Consider the following 24,052-nt stretch of genomic DNA (forward strand, 5'->3'; position numbering starts at 1 on the left):
AATTAATTTTAAAAATAGTACAACTGACAGTGCCAATAATAACTATAAATAGGAATTAAAACAATGTTGTAACATTAATATATATATATATATATATATAATTTAATATTGGTTGAATTTTTGAAGAAAAGTTCCCTAAAATGCGTTTCGTTTTCGACTTACACACACACCCACACACACACACACACACACACACACACACACACGACGGAACCTCGATAAAAAATTTTTTTTAAAAAGTATTGTAAATTTGTACTGTATTGACAAAATAATGATCTTGTACTGTATAATAATATAGGAGTGGGATGGTGGGGCAGCTGGAAAGCGTTGGCCTCACAGTTCTGAGGTCCTGGGTTCAATTCCCGCCTGTGTGGAGTATGCATGTTCTCCCCGTGCCTGCGTGGGTTTTCTCCGGGCACTCCGGTTTCCTCCCACATTCCCAAAACATTCAATATTAATTGGACAATCTAAATTGCCCCTAGTTGTGATTGTGACTGTTTGTGTCCATGTGCCCTGCGATTGGCTGGGAACTAGTTCAGGGTGTACCCCCACCCTCCTGCCCGTTGAAAGCTGGTCCAGGCTCCAGCACTCCCTGCGACCCTCGTGAGGATAAGCGGCTAAGGAAATGGATGAATAGAAAATAATATAATATAGCATATGGCCTCAAATAAAACTGCTTCACTGTTACGGACAATTGGCAATATCGCACCTCCGATTTGTCGGTTCTGTCGAGATTCAACTTTATATACATACAAATAATTCCTCTAATACAATACCCATAACATCAAGAACTACTGATCATCCAAACCACAACAGTACCAATAGTAGCAATATTTATATTTATGAGACGAGCACTAGTAATAATTAAAATACAAAAGGAAGAATAGTCAGCATATATAGCAACATATTAACCTGCATTTCAACAACAACTATTACCACTACTACGACTACTACTAATGAATGATTAGCACATCTGCCTCACAGTTTAGAAGTTAGGGTGTTGAATCATGGGCCCAGTCAGCCTATGTTGTGTTTGTATGTTCTACTTGTGCTTGTGAAGGTTTACACCAGGTTGCAGGTTAAACAATTTGAACATAATAAATGCTCCTTAAGTTTGACTATGAGTAGGAATGAGTGGTTGTCTATGTTTGCCTATATGCACCCAAACCTGTCATCCAGTCAAGGGTAGCTAAAGTCAGTGACGAAAGAAAATGGATGGAAATAATAAAATAATGACAGCATTTCAAGAACTATAATGAGTGCTATATTCTTATTTAGAGCCTTGTGAGGGTAAGCGGCTCATAAAGTGTGTGGATGGAAATCATGTACATATTTTTTAATCCAAAATAGTCAAGAACATTTTCAGTGGATCAACATGATTTATTGCAGTGCTTCTCACAGCTAAAGAGCAATATTACGTTGCAATAATACTATACAAAAAACATTAATTCATGTTGCAAAGATAATATACATCCATTGATAGACAACCTAGCAAATCCATCTATCCATTTTTTTCTGTACCACTTATCCTCACTAGGGTCACTGGCGCACGTGAGACTTTATCAGCTGAGTCTGGGCGAGAGGCAATTTAGAATCTGTTAATTAACCTAGCATGCATGTTTTGTGGGTTTGGGAGGAAATCGGCATACCCGGACTGGTTAACACCTGCCTAACAGTTCTGAGGATCCAGTTTCAAATACGGCCTCGCCTGTGTGGAGTTTGCATGTTCTCCTTTGGCCTGCGTGGGTCTTCTCCGGGCACTACGGTTCCTCCCACATCACAGAAACATCCACGGTAGGTTAATTGAAGAATCTTTGTTTATATGTGCCCTGTGATTGGCTGGCAGGCAGTTCAGGGGGTACCCCGCTTCAGATAGGCTCCAGCACACCCACGAGCCTAGTAAGGATAAGTGGTACGGAAAATGGATGGATGGAATATTATCAATTGACTCAAAGGGTCGAAACGCTCTAGCTGCTTTAGAGCCAGTTAAAAAATTATGACAACTGCTTTGCCTGCACATACTGCATATGGCAATTCCATTAAATATGATTTAGATAAAATTGCATAATTTATACTGATGTAACGTATTTAATTATGAAAACATTAAAACGTTAATTAAATTAAATAATACACACATAATGAAACGTAATTTTAAAAAAAAAATCTTCCCCAATAGAATTTTAGGTTTTTTTAGTGCTCTCTTGTGGCAGACACTGTTATTGCATGTTTAAAGTATTAATAGGCTTGACAGACTGTTTTTCTGCCCTATTTTCAACAATGCATATGTTCTAAGTTAATGTTCCATCATAAACCCTTGTTGTAGGTCACCACGTTGCAATCTGTTGACATGGCGATTTCAGGCTCCAAGCGAGACACCGCAATCTGCGAGGAAGGAGGAAAAAAAGAATTTGAAGGTGAGATCCAAATTACAAGCAGAGTGGCGGTGGTGGGGGGGCAAGAGACATTATATTAACTTAGAGGGCTCTTGACAGATGTGCATTTGACTTGGAAGTTCAAGCCCTGCAAGTTTGAATCATGAAAGCACCCGGAATGTACCTGTGACATCTGGGGGAAGAGACTGATGGCCACAGGCAACGACAGGCCAAACGTAAACAGACACACAAGGCTGTGTATGGACAGCATCAGTCTGCGGTTCTTCTGCAGGAAGCGCAGCCTGCAACGTACAGGCAGACACTTTTATTTTTTTTAAATAGAAAACGGCAGTGAGTGAGTCTGCGTGCGCACATCGATCCTTCAGAAGCTTGCAGTTATTTTGGGATCTGTGGGGGGGGCTGCAAAGTACTCAGCTTCATCTTCTTGTGTGAAACCACCTCAAGGTGCAATTCTTCACAATGTTGTATTATTCATTAACACAGCTCATTGCAGGGCTTTATGAGGAACCATATATATTTTAATCCAAGTCAGTGTAGTATTAAAATCTGGGAGATTATGTACACTTTAATACCCTATTTCTGGGCCTTTAATTGACACAAAGACATTGAAACATTTTCTAAAGTCAAAAAAGGTTTTATTTTATAAATATCTATTGACAAAGCAGTGGAAGGCTCAGTTAGTTGCGATTGTTTATACACTTTGACAAAAACAAGGTAAAAGTTGTTAAAAACAAGATCTCTGTAGCATACGAAATCTATTTAGAAGCTGTCATAGTTTGGTGTAAATTATGTCACCCCGCATTGATGTAAAGACAAAGCATGCAGAGGCAGAGTGCAGCTTGCACCATTCTGATTCACTGTTTACATGAAAAAAATTACTTTTGATCAGTGTGGTAATGGGACTAGTCCATCCTGGTCAATCCAAATGACATTCCATTTGGATTGGGCCTGTTTATTCAGATGAAGGAATAAGGTTTATATTGAGCATTTTTATGTGCTATGAGTCGATTGTAATCAATGTATAATGTTTAGTAAAAAGTTGACATTGCCTTCAGTGTTAAGTCACTTTTTAGGTCTTTATCTCATTGCCTCACTGGCGCATTAGCTTGCGGGCTAGCCAACACAATAAACAGTTTACTTTCCCTAAGTGTATTTGTTGTGCTCATTTATACCCAGCATTTGCAGCAAAACTGCGAAGTATTAGTCGGATTCATCGCCAGCCAACATTTGCCAAGAAACTATTATGTAGCGCTTCAATGCTATCTTGCGGCATCGGCAGGCAATCGTAAATGTTTTTGGAAGGAGTTACTTACTCACCGCTTTTTACTATTTGTACCAGGGTTCAGTGTCTTTCTCCGTGAACGATGGAACAACTTTAGGTTGACCAAAAATGTAATATATACCAATAATGCAATAATGATTGCAGCCAACCCTCACCATTTCTTAGTTGAGTAAATAAATGTCCACTATTTCCAGACATAGGGCATTCATAACAGACCTTAGTAGGACAGTGAAAGGTAAAAATTAGTTCTAGTCATTGTTTATGTGCCAATAAAATATTACATTGAGTTAATTTTTAAAACGACCAAAAGACCTAATTTTCCAGCGCCAGTACGTAGATCACCGAGGCGCTTATCTGGAGACAGTCCCAGATATGGGGCAAGATGACGAGCACCTGGTGGCTGGGCCTGGACTCATAATGCCTGGCTGGTCACAGCCTGAAATTCCCTTTGGTGAGGCCCTTTCCAAGGGCACATTATCTGTGGGAGGGCCTGGGGTAGATGGGTGCAATGTGGCCTGAGTGGCAGCTAAAATCGGGTACATGGGCGATCTTACCCCCAATGACAGAAATTGGGTCTCGGGATGTGAATGGTCACCTCTCTGTCAGGATAATAACTTGAGCTGGTGTGCAAGGTTGAGAAATTACCAACCCACCTTGACACATAGCTTGGGCTCTGATACAAGTCTTCTTCAAAGAGGTTGGGCTTTTCCACTCTGGAGTTGCCCCCAGTGTGAGGAGACAAGCAGAAGTAGGAATAATGATTGACCCAAATCTAGGTGCCTACATGTTGGGATTCAGACCAGTGGACAAGATGGTGGAGCTCCCTCCACCTTCAGGAGGGTTGTCAGGGCCTGACTGTTATCTGTGCCTGTCCAAAAACAGCAGCTGGGCATACCAACCCTTCTGGGAGTATTTGCTAGGGATAACTGGCTCTGCTGGTGTACTTCAATACTCATGTGGGCAATGACATTGAGACCTGGAGGACATGATTAGGAAGACCCCCCCCACCAGTGGTGTTCAGTTATTAGACTTCTGTGCTTGTAACAGATTGCCCATAATCATCTACACACATAAGAGTGTAAGACTTGGCACCAGCACACCCTTGGTCACAGATTGATGATCAACTTTGTGGTTGTGTCAACAGAACTTTGGCCACATGTCTTGGATACTCAGATGAAGAGATTTTAAATTTCCTCCAAATCTCAAGGCATGGTCCTCAGTCGGAAAATGGTGGCGTGCTCTCTCCAGATTTGGGACGAGATCCTGCTCCAAGTGGAGAAGTTCAAGTATCTCAAGCTCTTATCCACGAGTGATGGATTAATGGCGTTGGGAATCGACAGATGGATTGGTGCATTGATGCGTACTCTGAATCGATCCGTTATGGTTAAGAAAGCGCTGAACCAAAAGGCTATTTACGCTAAATCTACGTTTCTACCCATGGACATTTATGGTCATGACGTGTGGGTTTTCACCGAAAGAAGTGGCCCATTCCTTCTCTATGTGTCTCCGTTAGAGATAGGTTGAGAAGCTCAGTCATTCCGGAAGACCTCAGAGTTGAGCCGCTGCTCCTCTGCATTGAAAGGAGCCAGATGAGGTGGCCTGTGCATCTGGTCAGGATGCTCAGAGGGCACGTATACTGGGAGAAAGCCCTGGGGATGACCCTGGACACGCTGAAGAGACTAAATCTCCCAGCTGTGCAGGAAAAACCTCGGGCACCCCCCCAACCCCCATCTCAGAACAGCTGGATGAAGTGGCTGCCCCGACAACCCGACCTGGGATAAGTAGAAGGAAGTGGATGTATGGAAAATCAGAAAAAAGAAAGAAAGAACCCTCTACCACACTCAAGGGTTACTTGGTTTTAAAAGTTTGAGAACCACTGCTATTTGTGTAAATAAGGAAAAAAAAAACAAAATTACCATCCACTCATGTATTTTGTGTGCACAGCTGTCATACAGTATATGCTGCTATTCCAGATTTTCAAGTTTGAACATTTCGTAGTTGGCCTCAGGCTGCTGCTCCCACTGAGCATCTCATTAAAACATGCCTTGTTAGGTTCTGGCATGTTGAGATAGAGATGCTGGTTTTCATCCCCATATACATTTCGTATCTTTGCAACATGACAAGCAATGTGTAACTAATTTGGACCCATTTAGTAGAGTGTCCAAGGATTTGCCTAGAAGAGGCCATATGATTTTGGTATTCATCAACAACAATGATGGAAGTGTGGAAATTCATTTATATTTATAATACCATTACCACACAGGGCATTTTTTTTTATTTTTCTTTTATGAAAAAACATTTTCAATCTTACATTTGTACACAATTTTGTGACTTTTTCAAAATGTTGGATTATGGATTATCTTTCTTTGCTATTATTATTACTATAACTATAACTAACATTTTAAAATTATAGTATTTGTACAGTTTTGTTTCAATATGAATTTAAAAATGTTTATCAGCAATGTATTCAATTATTCTTTTGATTTTCAAGTAGTTTGACTATTTGCCTTTAATCCAATTAATTTTTCTGTTAGAGGGTGTGCACCATCTGTAGGCGTGAACGTGAACGCGAATGCCTGGTTGTGTATTTGTAGACCAAATTCAGATTCAAATTTTGTAGACCAATTCAGGGTGTACCCTGCCTCCTGCCTGATGTCAGCTCACCTGTGACCCTAGTGAGGATAAGCGGCTCACAATGGAATGGGTGTACACTGTTGTGCAAACACTATTTACTTTTACCTCTCCTCTAAAATCCATCCATCCATTTTCTTAGCCGCTTATCCTCACAAGGGTCACGGGAGTGCTGGAGCCTATCTCAGCCATCAAAGGGCAGGAGGTAGGGTGCACCCTGAAGTGGTTGGACTCAGAATCACACCTAGGGGCAATTTAGCGTGACCAATTAATATTGCATGTTTTTGGGATCTGGGAGGAAACGGGAGCGCCCGGAGCATACCCACGCAGGCACAGGGAGAACATGAAAACTGCACATAGGCGGGTCCAGAATTGACCCCTCCGTTCAGGGCACTTAACCACGCCTCCTGAAGTGATGTCACGCCACGTGCGCTGACGTAAGACAAACAGTAAAGATGGCAAATACAATACAATACATTCTGAACTGAGAGAGACGCCATGCTTCTGATTTCATTCAATCATTCACACGTAGCAATGTTATGCTAGCGGAGAACGTCTCATTAATTTATACGCGACGTGTATTAAAAATCAAATTTAGGGCATATCTTCGTGCAAACACAGTCTGGTTAAGCTTCGGCTGCGAGCCAGCAAGAAATCCATACGCTTGTGCAGTCCGATCATCGCTAAATATCGCTCAACAAAGAGTAAGTGTGTCAATCGTTCACACGTAGCGGTGTTATGCTAGCGGAGAACGTCTCATTCATTTATACGAGACGTGTATTAAAAATCAAATTTATGGCATATCCTCGTGCAAACACAGTCTGCTTAAGCTTCGGCCGCGAGCCAGCAAGAAATCAATACGTTTGTGCAGTCCGATCATCGCTAAATATCGCTCAACAAAGAATAAGTGTGTCAATCGTTCACACGCAGCAGTGTTATGCTAGCGAAGACTTCGAATTCATTTATACGAGACATGTATTGAAAATCAAATATAGGGCATACCTTCGTGCAAACATATGTGTTCCGGTTGATATTAAATGGATTTAGTTGATGATGCGGTCTTCCACAAAGTTTGATCCATCGAAGGCATTTTTCGTACTGGGTCTTCGGTTTTGGAAAGGGTACGAATCGAACTCCACCAACTAGCCTTTCAGGATACCTGTCGTCACTATTACAAAGTCCGTGACTACACCTCTTAACCATATTTTTTGTTAAATAACCCAAATACGCGATAAAGCGCTAACTAAACCTATACTGGACCATGCAATATTGCCTGAGAAAATGGCGGGAGCAAAAACGGGCTTTGGTTTATGCAGATCTCTGGCCTCTGATTGGTCAGTGACGCGGATTGCGCAATATCCACGGAGGGGTCAATTGAACTCGGGACCTCAGAATTGTGAGGCCAATGCTTTCCATCTGATCCACCGTACCGCTCCCTCATCTAAAATATTTTGGAAAAAAAAAAAAAAAAAAGCAATCTAGTCGAACAACTTCTAGATCAAAATAATGCTGGAAAAAACATTTTAGATGATTAATCTTGGTCTGATCTTTTATATCACAAAAATGCTGGTATTTGACCACGAATGTAGACTTTTTACATCCAGTATATAAGACGATTTCCAAAAGCCGATTTTGCCTTAATTTGTCATTTTATAAAGAGTTAATGTATTGTTTGATATTTTGTAAATATGCTATTTATTATCTTTTAGATTACAAGTGACAGTTTTCAGGTTGGGATTTTCTCATTCATATTATTTAGTGATTTTTATTTTATTTGTTCTGTTGTGGTGAGGACCAGACAAAGTACGACTCGAAAACCCCTATGATGACTACAAAAATTGAATCTTGGTCTCCCTTGCCTGGACGCGGGCCACCGGGGCCCCCCTGGAGCCAGGCCTGGAGGTGGGGCTCGAAGGCGAGCGCCTGGTGGCCAGGCCTGCACCCATGGGGCTCGGCTGGGCGCAGCCCGAAAGGGTAACATGGGTCCCCCTTCCCATGGGCTGACCACCTGTGAGAGGGGCCATAGGGGTCGGATGCAATGTGAGCTGGGCGGTGACCAAAGGCGGGGACCTAGCTCTAGGGACATGGAATGTCGAGTTGGTGCGTGAGGTTGAGAAGTTTCGACTAGATATAGTCGGACTCACCTCTACGCACCGCTTGGGCTCTGGCACAACTCCTCTTTAGAGGGGTTGGACTCTATTCCACTCTGGAGTTGCCCGCGGTGAGGGACGCCGAGCAAGTGTGGGTATACTTATTGCCCCCCAGCTCGGGGCCTGTACGTTGGAAAAGCGTGGCGTGCCCTCTCCAGGTCGGGGATGAGATCCTCCCCCAAGTGGAGGAGTTCAAGTATCTTGGGGTCTTGTTCACGAGTGAGGGAAAAATGGAGCGGGAGATCCACAGACGGATCGGTGCAGCGTCTGCAGTGATGTGGACTTTGTATCGGTCCGTTGTGGTAAAGAGGGAGTTAAGTCGAAAGGCGAAACTCTCAATTTTCCTGTCTATCTATGATACTACCCTCACCTATGGTCATGAGCTGTGGGTTGTGACCAAAAGAACAAGATCCCGGATACAAGCGGCCGAAATAAGTTTCCTCCGCACGGTGTCCGAGCTCTCTCTTGGAGATAGGGTAAGAAGCTCGGTCATCCGGGAGGGGCTCAGTGTCGAACGCTACTCCTCCGCATTGAGAGGAGCCAGATGAGGTTGGCTGGGGCATCTGATTTGGATGCCTCCTTGGACGCCTCGCTGGTGAGGTGTTCTGGGCATGTCCCATCGGAAAGAGACCCCGAGGACGACCCAGAACACGCTGGAGAGACTATGTCTCTCGGCTGGCTTGGGAACACCTCAGGATTCCTCAGGAAGAGCTAGAAGAAGTTGCTGGGGAAAAGGAAGTCTGGGTGTCCCTGCTGAAATACTTCTCCCGCGATTCGACCCGGAAAAGCAGTAGATAATGGATGGATGGATGTTGTGTTGTAATTTAAAAAGAAAAATGAAGTTATTTCAATACCAACCTCTCTAGATAGGACATTATGATTGGGGGCAGCACAAAGATGGGCATGGGGAGGACTACACGTGTGAACGCCGTCTCTGCGATGGCCTGCGGGACGACAGCATTGTGCACACGCTTCGTTTCATACGCACTTTTAATTCCCTCTGTCAGGAGAGCAGATGGCAGCTGAGTGACATGAGCGGGAAATAATTCATTTCATTGGCAATGTTTGAAATTGGCACTCACGTGCGCGGCAGCAATTTTGGAGGAGCCCACCACGTTCCCGTTGGCGTCAAGTACGTCAATGCCTTCGGAGAGCTCGTTGTGTCTCATCAGGACCACGTTGCAAATGTTTGCACTGGCTGAGCATACAATTTGGAAAATGATAGAGTTACGTGACCTATAATGCAAATGAATAAAGTCCTAAATGTAGGGGTAACCTACTGCGCAGGGCAAAAGACAACTGTTACTGTGACTGACACTAATTCGGATGCTTTAAGAACATACCAACTGCTGGAAAAGGGACAAATCTCTGTATTATCATCCTGGTGGCAGGACTCAGTTTATTAGCCTTCTGAAGAAGCACATTCAGTCCCACCTACCACACATTAACAAATACTGTTCATACACATGACACTCAACATTGCATACATAGTATATATATTGTGAATACTTTGGCATTTGGAAATGTATCTTTTCACAGATGCATTTTTTGGACGGGGAACATATTCTCCATTGTTTGCTGAAACACAATTTTATTTGCTGTTTTTGTGTTGAGACCATGGGCATGTCCCACATAAAAATATTGTTTTGGGCAATCTGGTGACACATTGGCGCAAAGCACCTATATTGAACTGATGGGAGACATTTATTTAGACCATAGAGTTGTCTGAGAAAAAAATTCTTTGCTCACAGTTTGTGGCATCGATAGGCAATTACAAATGATTTTCGTGATTTAGGTGAAGGTCCAAATATCGAATAATACCTTTAAGGTCATGTCATGTCATTATCCAAGCCGCTTATCCTCACAAGGGTTGTAGGAAAGCTGGAGCCGATCTCAGCTAGCTTTGGGCGAAAGGCGGACCACACCCTGAACTAGTCGCCAGTCAGTCGCAGGGCAGATATGGACACCATCACTAAGCGGGAAGCAATCCCACGCTGTCCGCACCAAAGGCAGATGTGTGTACCACTACACAATCAGTGACCTACCTTCAGGGTAGAGTATGCAATTTACAAACTGCAAGTAAGATTTAAATGTAGCCTTACTTTAGCACTCCCCCTCTCTGCTCTCACGTCCCCAACTAAAGCCACAACTCTTACGAATATGAACTGTAGGTTACATATGATTACACGTGTTTTGTCTTAGAGTCCATCTAATTCTTTCTTTTTGACTCTTGTCACCCAAATAGAAAGTCTTTGCAAGCCTGGTGTGTGTACAAAAAGAGAGGCTGGTATGTTACACGCACCACATATGTCCGTGTGTTTAAACAAATGACTGGGATTGTTTCCATAATTCTGTTTCTACAGTCTCTGATACCCGTTTTCTCTGCTGCCATTCCAAGTGTGCTCATGCTTCACCTAAATTCTAACATGAGTTTAACAATGGCTACAGTGAACTTAGCATGCACATTTTCCTCTCCAAGAACATTTTTGACTTGGGAGTAATAGGAACACTTGGGGCGGCCTGGTGGCGCAGCTGTAGAGCGCTGGCTTCACATGTCTGTGGGCTGGGGTTCAAATCCTGCCTCGGCTGTGTGGGTTTTCTCCGGGCACTCCGGTTTCCTGCCCTGCAATTGGCTGGGAACCAATTTAGGGTGTACCGGTACACCGCCAGATGACAACTGGGATTGGCTCCGGCACTCCCACGACAATCGTGAGGATAAGCGGCTCAGAAAATGGATGGACAGAAGGAATACTTGGCATCGCTGAACTATTATCTCAAAAAACTACTTTAATACAATTTCAAAATCAATTCACAACATCCATCCATCCATTTTCGGTAGTATTTATCCTCACTAGGGTCACAAACGTGCTACAGCCTATACCAGCTGACTCTGTGCAAGAGGTGGGGTACACCCTGAACTGGTCACCAGCCAATCACCGGGCACATATAAACACACAATCATTCGTACTGACATTCACACCTATGGGTGATTCAGATTCATCTATCCACCTACAATGCATTTTTTTGGGATGTAGCAGGAAACCGGAGTACCCAGAGAAAACCCACACAGGCACAGTGAGAACATGCAAACTCCACACAGGCGAGGCCAGATTTGAACCCAGGTCTTCAGAACTATGAGGCAGACATCCACAAAAACCTCAAATAGATGTTTTGTTTTTCAGCAAATACCTGATGATAGGTTCCAGAGAAAAACATGCATAGGTGAATTTGCCAAGAGCAAACTGTATTTGAAGTAGTCTTTAAATAGTAAAGATGAAGGTTTTAATGCTAAAACAGAGACTCACAGCAATAGACACAGCACTGGTTACAGCTCCAAAATAACCTTGTAGGAATCTGGATGTTGGCGTTGGCTGAAAAGGATAACAACAACTACGTGGATTTCCCTGCTAAAAGTATCATGAGTGCAAAACCACAACTGTGTTGTTTACCTTTGAGGCATTGCGGTTGGCGTAGTTGACACAAGCATTGTGACTCTGGTTCAGCCACTAGAGGAAAGGAAGGACTTGTGATCAAATGCTTTTGTTGTTTTTGATTGAACCTGGATCTGTATGCCTTCGTTGCTGGAGCAGTTTTCCAGTGCAACAGGGGAGTTTTAAATACTCTCTTTGTTTATCTTTTAATTGTTTTAATGTTTATTGAGAATGAAGCCAAGTCCAACCACAAGAAAAGTGAAAGCCCACAACCCATCCATTAAGGTTACCGGGTCCCCGACTAGTAACCATTATCCCTGTCCTGTGACTGTGTGTTGTGGGGCTTAGTCCATTAAAATGTTGGGCGGGCGGGCGGGCAGATAGATAGATGGATGGATAGATGGATAGATGCAATGTTTAGGATATTCACATTTGTTTACCTGCCAGAAAATGGTGGACACCAGTGTCTGATTTGGCAGAAGAAGGCCGATGACCTAAAGCAGATAAAAGTCTGATAAGAGCTTATTTTGAAAGAAAGTTAAGTCCAAAGTTTATCTTCCCAAGTCCCCAAAAATGTGCATGAAAATGACATCGGTAAATAGCCCAAGACCATGATGAAAGAAAGAGCAACACATGACTTACAATGGGCGTTCCGAACGGTACGTAACCTGTGCAGGCCAGAAAATAAACAACACTGAGCAGACAAAGGGAAAACAATATGAACGACTTCTGGAAAGATCTTCATTTTCTCGTACCTGACATTCGGAACGGCATGAAGATCTTGTCGCCTGTGTCGGGATGAATGATAGCCTGAGATGACATTTTGACAGGATGACATCATCAACATTAATGTCTCTGGGACTTTGCCACTTAGGACGTACCTGTTTTATCTTTTGGGCTTTCCACAGCTTCACAAAGCAGGTAAACAACAGGAACAATTATTATTTCAATGAAAAGCTCACAATGTGTCACTTCTGCACGGTGAAGACTCACCTGAAGATTGGAGATTCCTTGTGGAAGTGTTCCGTGTTTAAAGTCATCCAGGAGTCGGATGCTCTCTTTGAGTTGTTTCTGCATTCAATAAAATGACAAGGAGAAGGTGCTTTGTTCAAATGTGCAACAATACGTTGATTTATTGGGAAGTTTTAGCTTCACATTATCCCTGTGTACCCCGCCTCCTGCCCGATAATAACTGCAATAGGATCCAGCACTCTTGCGACTCTCGTGAGGATAAGCAGCTCAGGAAATGAATGAAATGATGGATGGATTTTTTACTAATTTTTTAAAATTTGATTACAGAAATCAATTATGAAAATAGTTGTTAGTTGCAGCCCTACTATAAACAAGCAAGAATGAGCAGTTGTTGAAAATGTGTTTTCCAAGCTATTTTGAACAATACATGCTCTTTACTGCTTTGTAAAATATGGATGATGTAATTATATTTTATTTACATTCTTAGGAGGCTAATAAAAAAAAATAAATAAAAAGTGTTCCTTTTATGAGTTCAAGAAAAAAAAAATAACTGTGGGCATGTAGGATTTATAATGGTAGCTTATATTGTTAAAACAAAAACGTAGCTTTACCTCAGATACAAAGAGTGTGCTTGGGTCGATGATGTCGACAAAATGTCTCAACCGGCCGAGAAAGGAACCCTGAAACACAGACACAGTTCAACTCATCCAGTAGCAACACTTAAAAATAAAATACTTAATCAAAAGCCTCTAATGTCATGATCCTGCCGCTCCAGCCCGGGCTGTGCGGGTGCCAGTGCGGTTGCGCAGATTGGGAGGCGCACATCTGCGCCTCATGCGGCCTGATTCGCCTGTGTATTTATATGACCCCGATGACGACTGGTCCGCGCCAGTTCGTTGAGCTTCATGTCCCGTTTGTCATGCTCCTGGATTCCAGCCAGGGCTGGGCGTGGCCGTCTAATCTGAGGGTGCACACCTGCGCCTCATGAACACTGGTTAGACCCAGTACATATAGGACCCGGGGGACGACTAATACTCTGCTAGATCGTTGCTCTTCATGCCTCGTTCCCGCACTCCTGCTTTCTCGACTTCTGACCTCCGTGCACCGACCCACGCCTGTTCATTGACCACCCTCGTAAGCCCATTCGTACTGGTACTACGGATTGTTTGGACTGTCTACCTGATCTCAGACCTCGGACCGAATAAAGGTTTCCTCTGTACTGTCTGCTGTCTCTGGAGTCGTGCATTTGGGTCCACCCCCGAGTCTCGTCCGTGACAGAACGATCTAGCCAAGAACATGGACCCAGCCGACTCTGAAGCCATTCGCCGTCCGCTGCAAGTGCAGGGCAAAGGCCTGGGTGAGCAAGAGGCTGCTCTCCAGGGTATGACTCACCAGATCCAGGAGCTCTGCACCCAGCTGGAACCGTGGCTAGCCTCCCAAGCTAGCGCGGCCGCTCCTGTGCCTCCCCGTGCCACCATCACTCCACTCTCTCGACCAGAGTGGTTCTCAGGCGACTCCGGTAACGTCAAGCCCTTCCTGGCGCAGTGCGATCTCCACTTTGAGCTGCAAGCGTCCGCTTTTCCCACGGACCGCTCCCGGATCGCCTTCGTCATTTCCCACATGACAGGGAGGGCGGAGGCATGGGCCACCGCCGAGTGGAGCCGTAACTCGGAGACCTGCCGCTCATGGGCGAGCTTCGTCTGCGCGCTCACCCAGGTGTTCCAGTACGCGGCTCCGGAACGCCAGGCGGCGTCCTTGCTCATGACAATTCGCCAGGGACGTCGCCGCGTGTCCGACTACGCCATTGAGTTCCGTGGCCATGGATCTTCCGCCTTAGTTTAACTCCCTCATCGCATTGGCCCTCAAGGTGGACCAGCGCCTCACCGTGCAGAGACAGATGGAGGGCCTGAGGGAGGAGGAGAGGGAGAGTCGCAGTCCGGTTGTTTCCGCTTCGGCCACCCGTGTTGTCAGCTTCATCGGAATCCATGCAAGTGGAGGGGCTTGGCGGCTCAGCGGAGGAGCGCTTACGTCGGCGACGAGAGGGACACTGTTTTTACTGCGGGCGTTTGGGACACTTGATCGCCCGCTGCCCGACTCGACCAGGGCACTCTGACATCAGGATCTCTACTCCGGTGAGTGTGCGGTACACCGCGGCGGGGTCAGGGAGGTCCCTTCTTCACCTCACCTTGGGAACGGACTCCCGTTCATGCACTGTGACGGCTTTCATAGATTCTGGGTCGGAAGCAAACCTGATAAATCCCCGCGTGGTCGGGGAGCTGGGGGCAGCAACCTTCCCCACGCAACGGTTTCGTCACGCCTATGCCGCCAACGGCAAGTTCCTTTGTCGGGTTACACATCGCACTCAGACGCTACGTATGAGCTTTCCGGACGCTCACTTGGAGCGTATTAGCTTTCATGTCTTCGACGCACGTAGTAGCGACATCATCTTGGGCAGCCCGTGGCTCAAAGAACATAATCCGCACATAGATTGTACCACGGGTCAGATCAAGACTTGGGGAGAGGACTGTCTCAGTCGCTGTTTCGCTGTCCGGAGAGACAGGGGTATTCAAGTCGCGCCGGTTCAGCTAACAGAACCTAGTACCGCCCCGGACCTGACCGCAGTGCCCTCCTGCTACCATGACCTACGGGAGGTCTTCTCTGAATCTAAGGCAAAGTCTCTGCCGCCACATCGGTCATACGACTGCGCGATTGAACTCCTGCCAGGCACCTCTCCTCCCAGAGGGAAACTGTTCTCTTTAACAGGACCAGAGCATCAAGCCATGAGGGACTACATCGAGGACTCGCTGGCAGCCGGACTCATTCGCCCCTCATCCTCACCAGCCGGTGCGGGTTTTTTTTTTTGTCAAGAAGAAGGACTCCACGTTGCGACCCTGCATCGACTACCGAGGACTGAACGACATCACAGTCAAGAACAGGTACCCTTTGCCGCTTATCTCTACAGCATTCGAACTCCTCCAGGGAGCCCGGATCTTCACCAATCTCGACTTGCGCAGCGCTTACCATCTGGTGCGGATTCGGGAAGGGGATGAGTGGAAGACGGCGTTCAACACCCCTACAGGGCACTATGAGTATCTTGTGATGCCCTTTGGACTGACAAACGCTCCGGCCGTCTTTCAGAACTTCATTAATGACGTGCTTCGGGAGTTCCTGAACAGATCTGTCTTTGTTTACCTGGATGACATTCTCATCTTTTCAGCAGACCTAACCTCTCACATTCAAAAAGTCAGAGAGGTGCTCCGGCGTCTGCAGCAGCACCAATTATACGTGAATATGGATAAGTGTGAGTTCCATCGGGCATCCGTGTCCTTCCTGGGCTTCGTCCTGGCTGAGGGAGAGATACGGATGGATCCCGGGAAGGTCGACGCGGTGCTGCGGTGGCCTACCCCCACCAACAGGCGGGACGTGCAGAGGTTTTTGGGATTTGCCAATTTCTATAGGAAATTCATAAGGAACTTCAGTTCCGTGGCCGCTCCTCTGCATTCGCTCACCTCGCCACATACCACCTTCGACTGGTCCGGGACCTGCCAGGAGGCCTTCAGCACGCTCAAGGCAAGTTTCACTACTGCGCCCGTTCTCATTATTCCGGACCCAGATAACCAGTTTGTGGTGGAGGTGGATGCATCGAATTCAGGAATCGGAGCAGTCTTGTCGCAGAGGAGTCCCAGGGATGGAAGGATCCACCCGTGCGCGTTCCTGTCTAGAAAGTTGACCCCGGCAGAGAGGAACTACGACGTGGGAGATAGGGAACTGCTAGCGGTCAAGAGCGCGTTGGAGGAGTGGCGGCACTGGCTGGAGGGCTCGCAAGTACCGTTCGTTGTCTTCACGGACCATAAGAACCTTGAATAATTGAAGTCTGCGAAGAGGTTGAACGCCCGTCAGGCCAGGTGGGCCCTATTTTTCACCCGCTTCCACTTTAAGGTGTTTTTCCGCCCAGGCTCCAAAAACGGCAAGCCGGATGCACTCTCGCGGATCCACGAGGGAGGGCGCACGGATTCAGACGCCGCTACTATCCTGCCAGCGGGGTGCTTCGTGTCCGGTTTCACCTGGGCGATCGAGTCGCGGGTGAAGGAGGCCCTGGGAGAGACACCGCCACCCGCGGATTGTCCGTCGGGCCGCCTTTTCGTCATCCCATCTCTGCGGGGAGACGTCATCAACTGGGCCCATACCAACAAGACGGTCTGCCACCCGGGTATGGCGAAGACACGTTCAGTGGTCGAACAAGGGTTCTGGTGGCCTAACCTCAGCAAGGACGTAAGGGAGTTCGTCAACGCCTGCCCGGTGTGTGCTGCCAATAAGACTTCCCGCCTACGGCCTGTTGGTGAGTTGCAACCCCTGTCCATCCCCTTTCGTCCGTGGTCACACATCGCGCTGGACTTCGTCACCGGCCTGCCGCCTTCACAAGGGAACACAGTGGTGCTGTCCGTAGTGGACCGTTTCTCCAAGATGGTCCACTTCGTGCCGCTTCCGAAGATCCCGTCGGCCAAGCAGACAGCCCAGTTGGTATTAGACGAGGTCGTCCGTTACCACGGCCTACCCCAGGACATCGTTTCGGACAGGGGTCCGCAATTCAGCGCCCGTTTCTGGAAGGAGTTCTGCAACCTCATCGGCGCTTCAGCAAGTCGGACATCGGGTCATCACCCAGAGTCTAATGGCCAGACTGAGAGGATTAACCAGGAATTAGAGACCGGTCTTCGATGTCTGGCATCCAGGGACCAGAGCACGTGGAGCCAGCACATCAAGTGGGTGGAGTATGCCCACAATTCTCTACCCTCCGCTTCAACAGGTATGGCTCCACTCCATGTCGTGCATGGCTACCCTCCGTCCCTGTTTCCTCCACTGGTCACAGACTCCGCAGTTCCGTCAGCCCTGGCCGTGGTGCAACGCTGCAAACGGACCTGGGAAGCAGCTCGGAGGACACTGCTGCGCATGAGCAGCGCCTACAAGGCCGCAGCAGACCGCAAGAGAAGGGCCGCACCAGAGCTCAGAGTGGGACAGCGAGTGTGGCTCTCCACCAAAGATCTCCCGCTGCGGACGGAATCCCGCAAACTTGCTCCCAGGTTCATTGGCCCATTCCCGGTTTCCAAGGTTATTAACCCGGTCGCCGTCTCGTTGAAACTGCCCAGGTCGATGAGGGTGCACCCTACGTTCCACGTCAGCAGACTTCGCCCGAATCGCACGTCGTCGCTGGCTCCTCCGCTTAAGTCCCCCCCGCCCCCCCCCCGCATGGTCGACGGTGGGTTGGTGTATACGGTGCGCCGGTTGCTGTCTTCCCGCCGCAGAGGAAGGGGGGTCCAGTACCTGGTGGATTGGGAGGGATATGGCCCAGAGGAGCGCTCTTGGATCCCCTCCCGCTTCGTCGTGGGCCGCTCCCTCATCAGGGACTTTCATGCGGCTCACCCTGATGCTCCTGGGCCGTCCAGAGCCGGCCGTTGAGGGGGGGGTACTGTCATGCTCCTGGATTCCAGCCAGGGCTGGGCGTGGCCGTCTAATCTGAGGGTGCACACCTGCCCCTCATGAACACTGGTTAGACCCAGTACATATAGGACCCGGGGGACGACTAATACTCTGCTAGATTGTTGCTCTTCATGCCTCGTTCCCGCACTCCTGCTTTCTCGACTTCTGACCTCCATGCACCGACCCACGCCTGTTCATTGACCACCCTCGTAAGCCCATTCGCACTGGTACTACGGATTGTTTGGACTGTCTACCTGATCTCAGACCTCGGACCGAATAAAGGTTTCCTCTGTACTGTCTGGAGTCGTGCATTTGGGTCCATCCTTGAGCCCCGCATCGTGACACCGTTCGAGTGCTCCAGTATCCCTGATCGACAACCCGTATGTACCGACCTTCGCCTGTTCGCCGACCAACCTTGTAAGCCTGACTCCTTCGTTACTTCTGCCTGCTTTGATTGTTCTCCTGTGTACTGACTCCTGCCTGTCCGCTCACCTGCTCTCTTCGCCCGACGTCCCAACTACCGCTGCTGCACCTGACTGCCTGCTCGATCCTAGACGGAATAATAAACGTATCTCCCCGCACTACCTTGCATCGTCCGAGTCCTGCATTTGGGTCCTACTCCCGTTCCGACGGGCCATGACATCTAAACTCTGTACAGCTTTAGAATTCCAAATTCTACCAAACATTACTGGAAAACAAATATGCTTCTTAAGCTCAGCATTTGCATGCAGATGGGGGGCTTTTAAAAGGGAGCTAGAACCTCCATTTTCTTTCACCCGCCGCCCCCCCCCCCCCTTTTTTTTTGTGTGTGTGGTGCCTTCACTGTCCCCAGTCAGCTAGTCAGCTCTTGCCAACTGCAAAGCGTGAGTGCCAGCAGTCTGAACAGGCGCTATAATCACACCAAGAGCCCGTTTGGCAAACCAGATGGACAAAAACACGGAAGCTTCAATTAGACGGCGTGGAAGATATCCATCACTGCAAGTAGGGCGTAAAAAACCTTATTTTATACCATTTTAATGACCATTCCTGCAAATGACGGTCAACGACCTTCATGGATGCTCCTCAAGTGTAGTTAAACACTCTATGATGCCTTCACTGTCTCGCCCTCCCATGTTGCTGTTGCAGGAGATGGGCTCCATCCGAGTGGCCGACTTTAATTATGCATGAGTTCCAGCTCTCAGGGGCAAACACAACAAGGCTTCCACAGATGTAGCGCAACACACTGCGCACACAAACCTCGTGCTGATTCAAAGAGTGGCCTCATTTTTAGCAGCGACATGAGAGAAAGTAAAAAAATGTGCCTGATGCGTACAAAGAAACTTGAATGTACGAATGTTAAAAAAAAAAATGCTACCTTAGCTCTTCATTGTTGTTTGAGCAGGACTGTACATACAAAGTACATTGTACATGATAACATTACACAAGTGAATGAAAGATAAATAAGGTCTTGCCTGAAAAAGATCGCATCAAAACTTTTTTCACAATATTTATATTTGTGAGAAATGCAATAGAATCTCTTGCAGTAAGGCTTGCTAATGACAGGGATGAGAATGCCAAATGAGAAAAAAGTCTGAAAAGTAGCTGGGGGTGTGGGGGCCGAAGGCCCTCAGCGGAGTGCAGGGGCAGCGCCCTGTCGTGGACCAAGGGAGTGAAGCCCCCGGAAGCTCAGCGATTTTAGCAATTTGTTAGCCCCAAAACCATTAATTTCAACACTGAATTTAAATGTATTTGTGGAAAAAAATGTCCCTTGTTTGGTGCTCTACCAGTACAGCAAAAATTGAAATATAAGTTTTATTTCTTCAATGTGTGAATTATTGTACTTATTTGAAGCACATTACATATAAAAGTTTCACCATTTGCCAAACTTCAGAATGAATTTTCAATCTCTTTCACTGTTTAATATGGATACACCATTATATTTTCTTTTTGATATGCAGTCAGTTATTCATAGAATTAGTATAGTGTAGAGATGAAGCACAGGTTTTTAGAACAATATGAGTAAAAATTACCTTACCACATATGTGCTGTAGGCTGCTTTATCAATTTAATCAATTCAAAGTTTTTAGTATTTCAATGAATAGTTTATATACAATTATTTACATATGTCACTGATATTTTCCACCCATGCCCATCTAAAACAGTTTTTGATTCCAGCATCCTTGTTAATTGCCCTCGCTCGATCTTCATCCTTTTTTCCAACACTTTCGCCATCGTAAAACTTGGAACACATCGTCGCTCAGTTCGCGCTATCGAAGTCCCACACTGCAATTTCTGAGAACCGAGAACACATGTACATGGCACTGGTGAAACTTGATTAACCACTAACACGATTGGATCATTATACTGTATAACTCTGTTGTTCAATCGAGTAATCTGCCGCAAACAAGTTTTAATGTTTATGTCGCAAAATGAAAATATTTACACTACAGAGCAAGTTAGAACGGCCTATGATAGTCGTGCTTGTGCTAGCACTAAGCTGAACTTGCAGCCCACCACCGAGAGGCAAGCGCACAATACCCTACCCCACTGAAATTTTCTCAACGGATTTGCGCTTATGTCGAGAATGGTCATTTTGGTCTGAAAAAGTCGGAAATCCGCCGATCGGCGGAAAATTCTCATCCATGTAATGATTAGCAAGTCTGTCTCACAGGTGAGAGGTTCAGGTTTAAAGCTCAGCCCCGACTTTCTGTGTGGAGTTTTGCATGTTCTTCCCACACTTGCCTGGTTTTCTGGTTTGGGGTACTCTGGCTTCCTCGCACATTCCAAAAACATGCACGTTAGGTTCTTGTCGTAGGTGTAACTGAGTGTGATTGTTGGTCTATATGTGCTCCGTGATTGGTGAAAAGACCAGGGTTTACCCCATTTCTAGCCTAAGTTGACCTGAATTGGCTCCAGCTCTCGCACAACCCAATCCCTCGAAATATTCTTAACTCATGCTTCCATCCCAGTGATGTATTGAGCAAAACACTCATCGGTGTAACTCAACTTCCCACCATGATGTTATTGTCTCCCTTTTTTAGACAGCAAACTAGTTGAGTGCCTCAATGCCTCTGCTGGTTGCAAGCCAAATAGCACACTCCATTTTGTTCGAGTATCTTCTTGAAAATGATTAATCAAGTCAAAAAAAGAGGCAATAACAATCAGCTAATTGACCAACCCATTATCCATAATAAGTACGTAAGAAAATGGATGGATAATAATCGTTCGGCACACAACAAATATTGAATCAACCTGCACTGTTCTCTGTTGATTGAATAAGACCAGACAAATGAAGTGTCTTCTTTGTACTTTGCACAGTGGAGCAGAAGGTAAATAATTCCCACAGACTCCTGCTGAATCAGCGAAAAAGCGAGAATTTAACACGTGAAGGTGACGTTCAAGAAGCTGACCAATGCAAATGTTTCTGCTCTTCAATCAGTTTGAGACCATGAAAAATCGAGTAATGGGATTCATTCAATGTCATTCAATGAACTGCTCATCAATCTAATGCACACGTCAAGCTCTTGGCCCGCTGTCCAGAAGTGGCCCGTGCAGCAACATCGTCCAGCCTCCGGGATCTATTTCAAGTCAGCACATATGCCTAATTTCATGAGCACCATCTTATTTGTATAAACTTTACAGTTTTAGGTTTGTAGGGATGACAAACAGCCAGGTACAGCCACATGACTACTTATTATTATGCACTGTTACTGCTAATTGTAGAAGCTATATTGTCAAATGGCCGAAGAATTTGTGGTTGTGTCAGCGCCAATCTGACTGCAAAATGTGAACGTGTTGGCCAAATGAGAAAAACGCAACTCTTACTGAATTGGAGGCAATGACATCAACAGGACTATTTTTCAGATTCGTTTTGGTGAGTTTTCATTAACGTGATCTACGTTGCATTAGTTTTCATTTGAACTTTTGACAAGACAGTTTGCGTTCCTACATTTATGCCCAAATAACCGTTTATCCATTTTTCTCTACTGCATAGCCTCACTATGGTCGTGGGATTGCCACCCAATCAATGGTGTAATTCATTTTATCAATGTTGACTTTATGACTTTATGTGGAGTTGTATGAAGAAAAACATTTGTAATCCCTTTTATCTCGCTTGACTTTTCAGTTCACAACTGACAGTTAGCACAGTCAAGGCTACTTTTTTTTTTGGTACTTTCAGAAATTCAGTCAGATTCTCGCACTGTGCTCTGAGTGCACAGTGCTCACTTTAGCAGAGCGGAAAACATTTTCTATGAGTTCACGCATGAGCGTTGGTCATTGACAGGGAAATGCCAGTGGGTCCACCAATTTGAATGTGTCCTGTAAACATCTCATCCTCCCTGATGCCCTGGTCACTTTATCAACATACAGTACATGTACTGTACATGTGGACTTAGAAGTCATGTCGCATCAATTTTGTGACTCGACTTTTTTTTTTTTAAAGCTACGAGCAATTGCTAGGATTCATTTATTTTCACTTATTTATTTATTTTAGCTTAGACTTGAGCACATTTTTCAGAAATGAGGTCTAACTCAACAAACCTAACTCACTCAACAACGAGCTGCATTTCGACAGATAGTGAAGATTTTTTCCAAACGAGGCATCAAGCTGTTTAATGCCACTCTCAGTTTACTAGTTTACCATGTTTACAAACCAAACATAAAACAAATACCTGATGTGTATGTCGCCATCATCATCTATGCTACCTCCTAATGCAAAAAGCCATAGACAGCCAAACAGATATTTGACCACAAAAAGGTGCAATAACACATGAAGAGAAACCACTTAACATTTTCTTCTTTTTCTTTCAGTTTGTCCCTTAGAAGAATATGTTCTTTATCTTCTCTTATAAGACTAATATACCTGCTGCGTATTTAGTCACTTAGTTAAGCAACTTCTCGTCATTTGTACAGGCATTTTTATTTTAAATTGTCTTTTGGTGGCCAAGGCGGACACACAAGAATGAGCACAACATGGGTTTATAACAGATTAATGGCATTTCCATTCATTTGGATGGGGGAAAATAATATGCGACATGCGTGTTTTGGTTCACAAAACATATTTAACACATGTCAAGACAACATGTACTTCTTTGACACCAGCTCCTACTTTATCTAAGGATTTGACAGCTTTGGGCGTCCCAACAAATTGCTGGGTACAGAATCAGTGAATGAACTGCATCTGAAGTTTAGTCATTTCATTTCACACGATGAATGTGACAAGTTCAATGTGCATTACAAGGGTAATTATTTACCAATCAATTGCGTGTTTCTGCCGGGGGGGGGGGGTGTCAACATTGTTTTGAGAGGGGGAAAAAGCCAACAGATGTAGAAGCGGGCAAAGTGGGAAGCATATCCTGAGGGAAAGGGAGGGTGAGACGAAGATGCTTGTTTGCCCACCCGAAGACCCCCTCCTCCTCTTTCTGCCTCACGATGAAGTCAAGTGTCACAATCCGATAAGAAAGATAAAAATATACGGCTTACCTGGTCATAGCGTGAGCCTCCGAGACGGAAAACAGGACAAGCTGCAGCCTCCGCCATGACAACCCAGTTTTTTTTTTATTAATGAACCCGGAGCCCGCCCGTCCTCAAGTCTAGCTAACTCCTCTTCGTTGGTTGAAAGTAGTACACGTAACACACGCACACACACACTAAAAAAAAAAAAAAGATTGCTAAAGGCCGCAAAACCTGATGGGAAATGTAGTCCAAACGTGTCCCCCGCCGCTAGCTTAGTAAGCA

General features: G+C 45.8%; 1 protein-coding gene across 3 annotated transcripts; it reads right to left on the reverse strand.

The window, feature by feature from the left end:
• Window positions 1–1,374: 1,374 nt before the first annotated feature.
• sfxn5b (sideroflexin 5b) lies at window positions 1,375–24,052 on the reverse strand. Of its 3 annotated transcripts, XM_061834809.1 has the most exons (14): window positions 23,798–24,047; window positions 13,471–13,539; window positions 12,881–12,958; window positions 12,769–12,795; window positions 12,643–12,697; window positions 12,530–12,555; window positions 12,328–12,381; window positions 11,906–11,962; window positions 11,762–11,827; window positions 9,800–9,890; window positions 9,539–9,654; window positions 9,315–9,400; window positions 2,557–2,674; window positions 1,375–2,382 (listed from the first exon to the last, which is right to left on the reverse strand). In XM_061834809.1, the coding sequence occupies exons 1-14, from the start codon at window positions 23,852–23,854 to the stop codon at window positions 2,305–2,307; spliced, it is 978 nt and encodes a 325-aa protein (XP_061690793.1). In that variant the 5' UTR covers window positions 23,855–24,047; the 3' UTR covers window positions 1,375–2,304. The 3 variants fall into 3 exon arrangements, 2 of the variants coding, with proteins under 2 accessions (XP_061690793.1, XP_061690794.1); XR_009797098.1 differs by lacking the exon at window positions 1,375–2,382 and having other exon boundaries at window positions 9,315–9,456; window positions 23,798–24,052; XM_061834810.1 differs by lacking the exons at window positions 13,471–13,539; window positions 23,798–24,047 and having other exon boundaries at window positions 12,643–12,675; window positions 12,881–12,919.

The sequence above is a fragment of the Syngnathoides biaculeatus genome, chromosome 11 (assembly GCF_019802595.1).
Source record: "Syngnathoides biaculeatus isolate LvHL_M chromosome 11, ASM1980259v1, whole genome shotgun sequence".
NCBI classification, from domain to species: domain Eukaryota; kingdom Metazoa; phylum Chordata; class Actinopteri; order Syngnathiformes; family Syngnathidae; genus Syngnathoides; species Syngnathoides biaculeatus.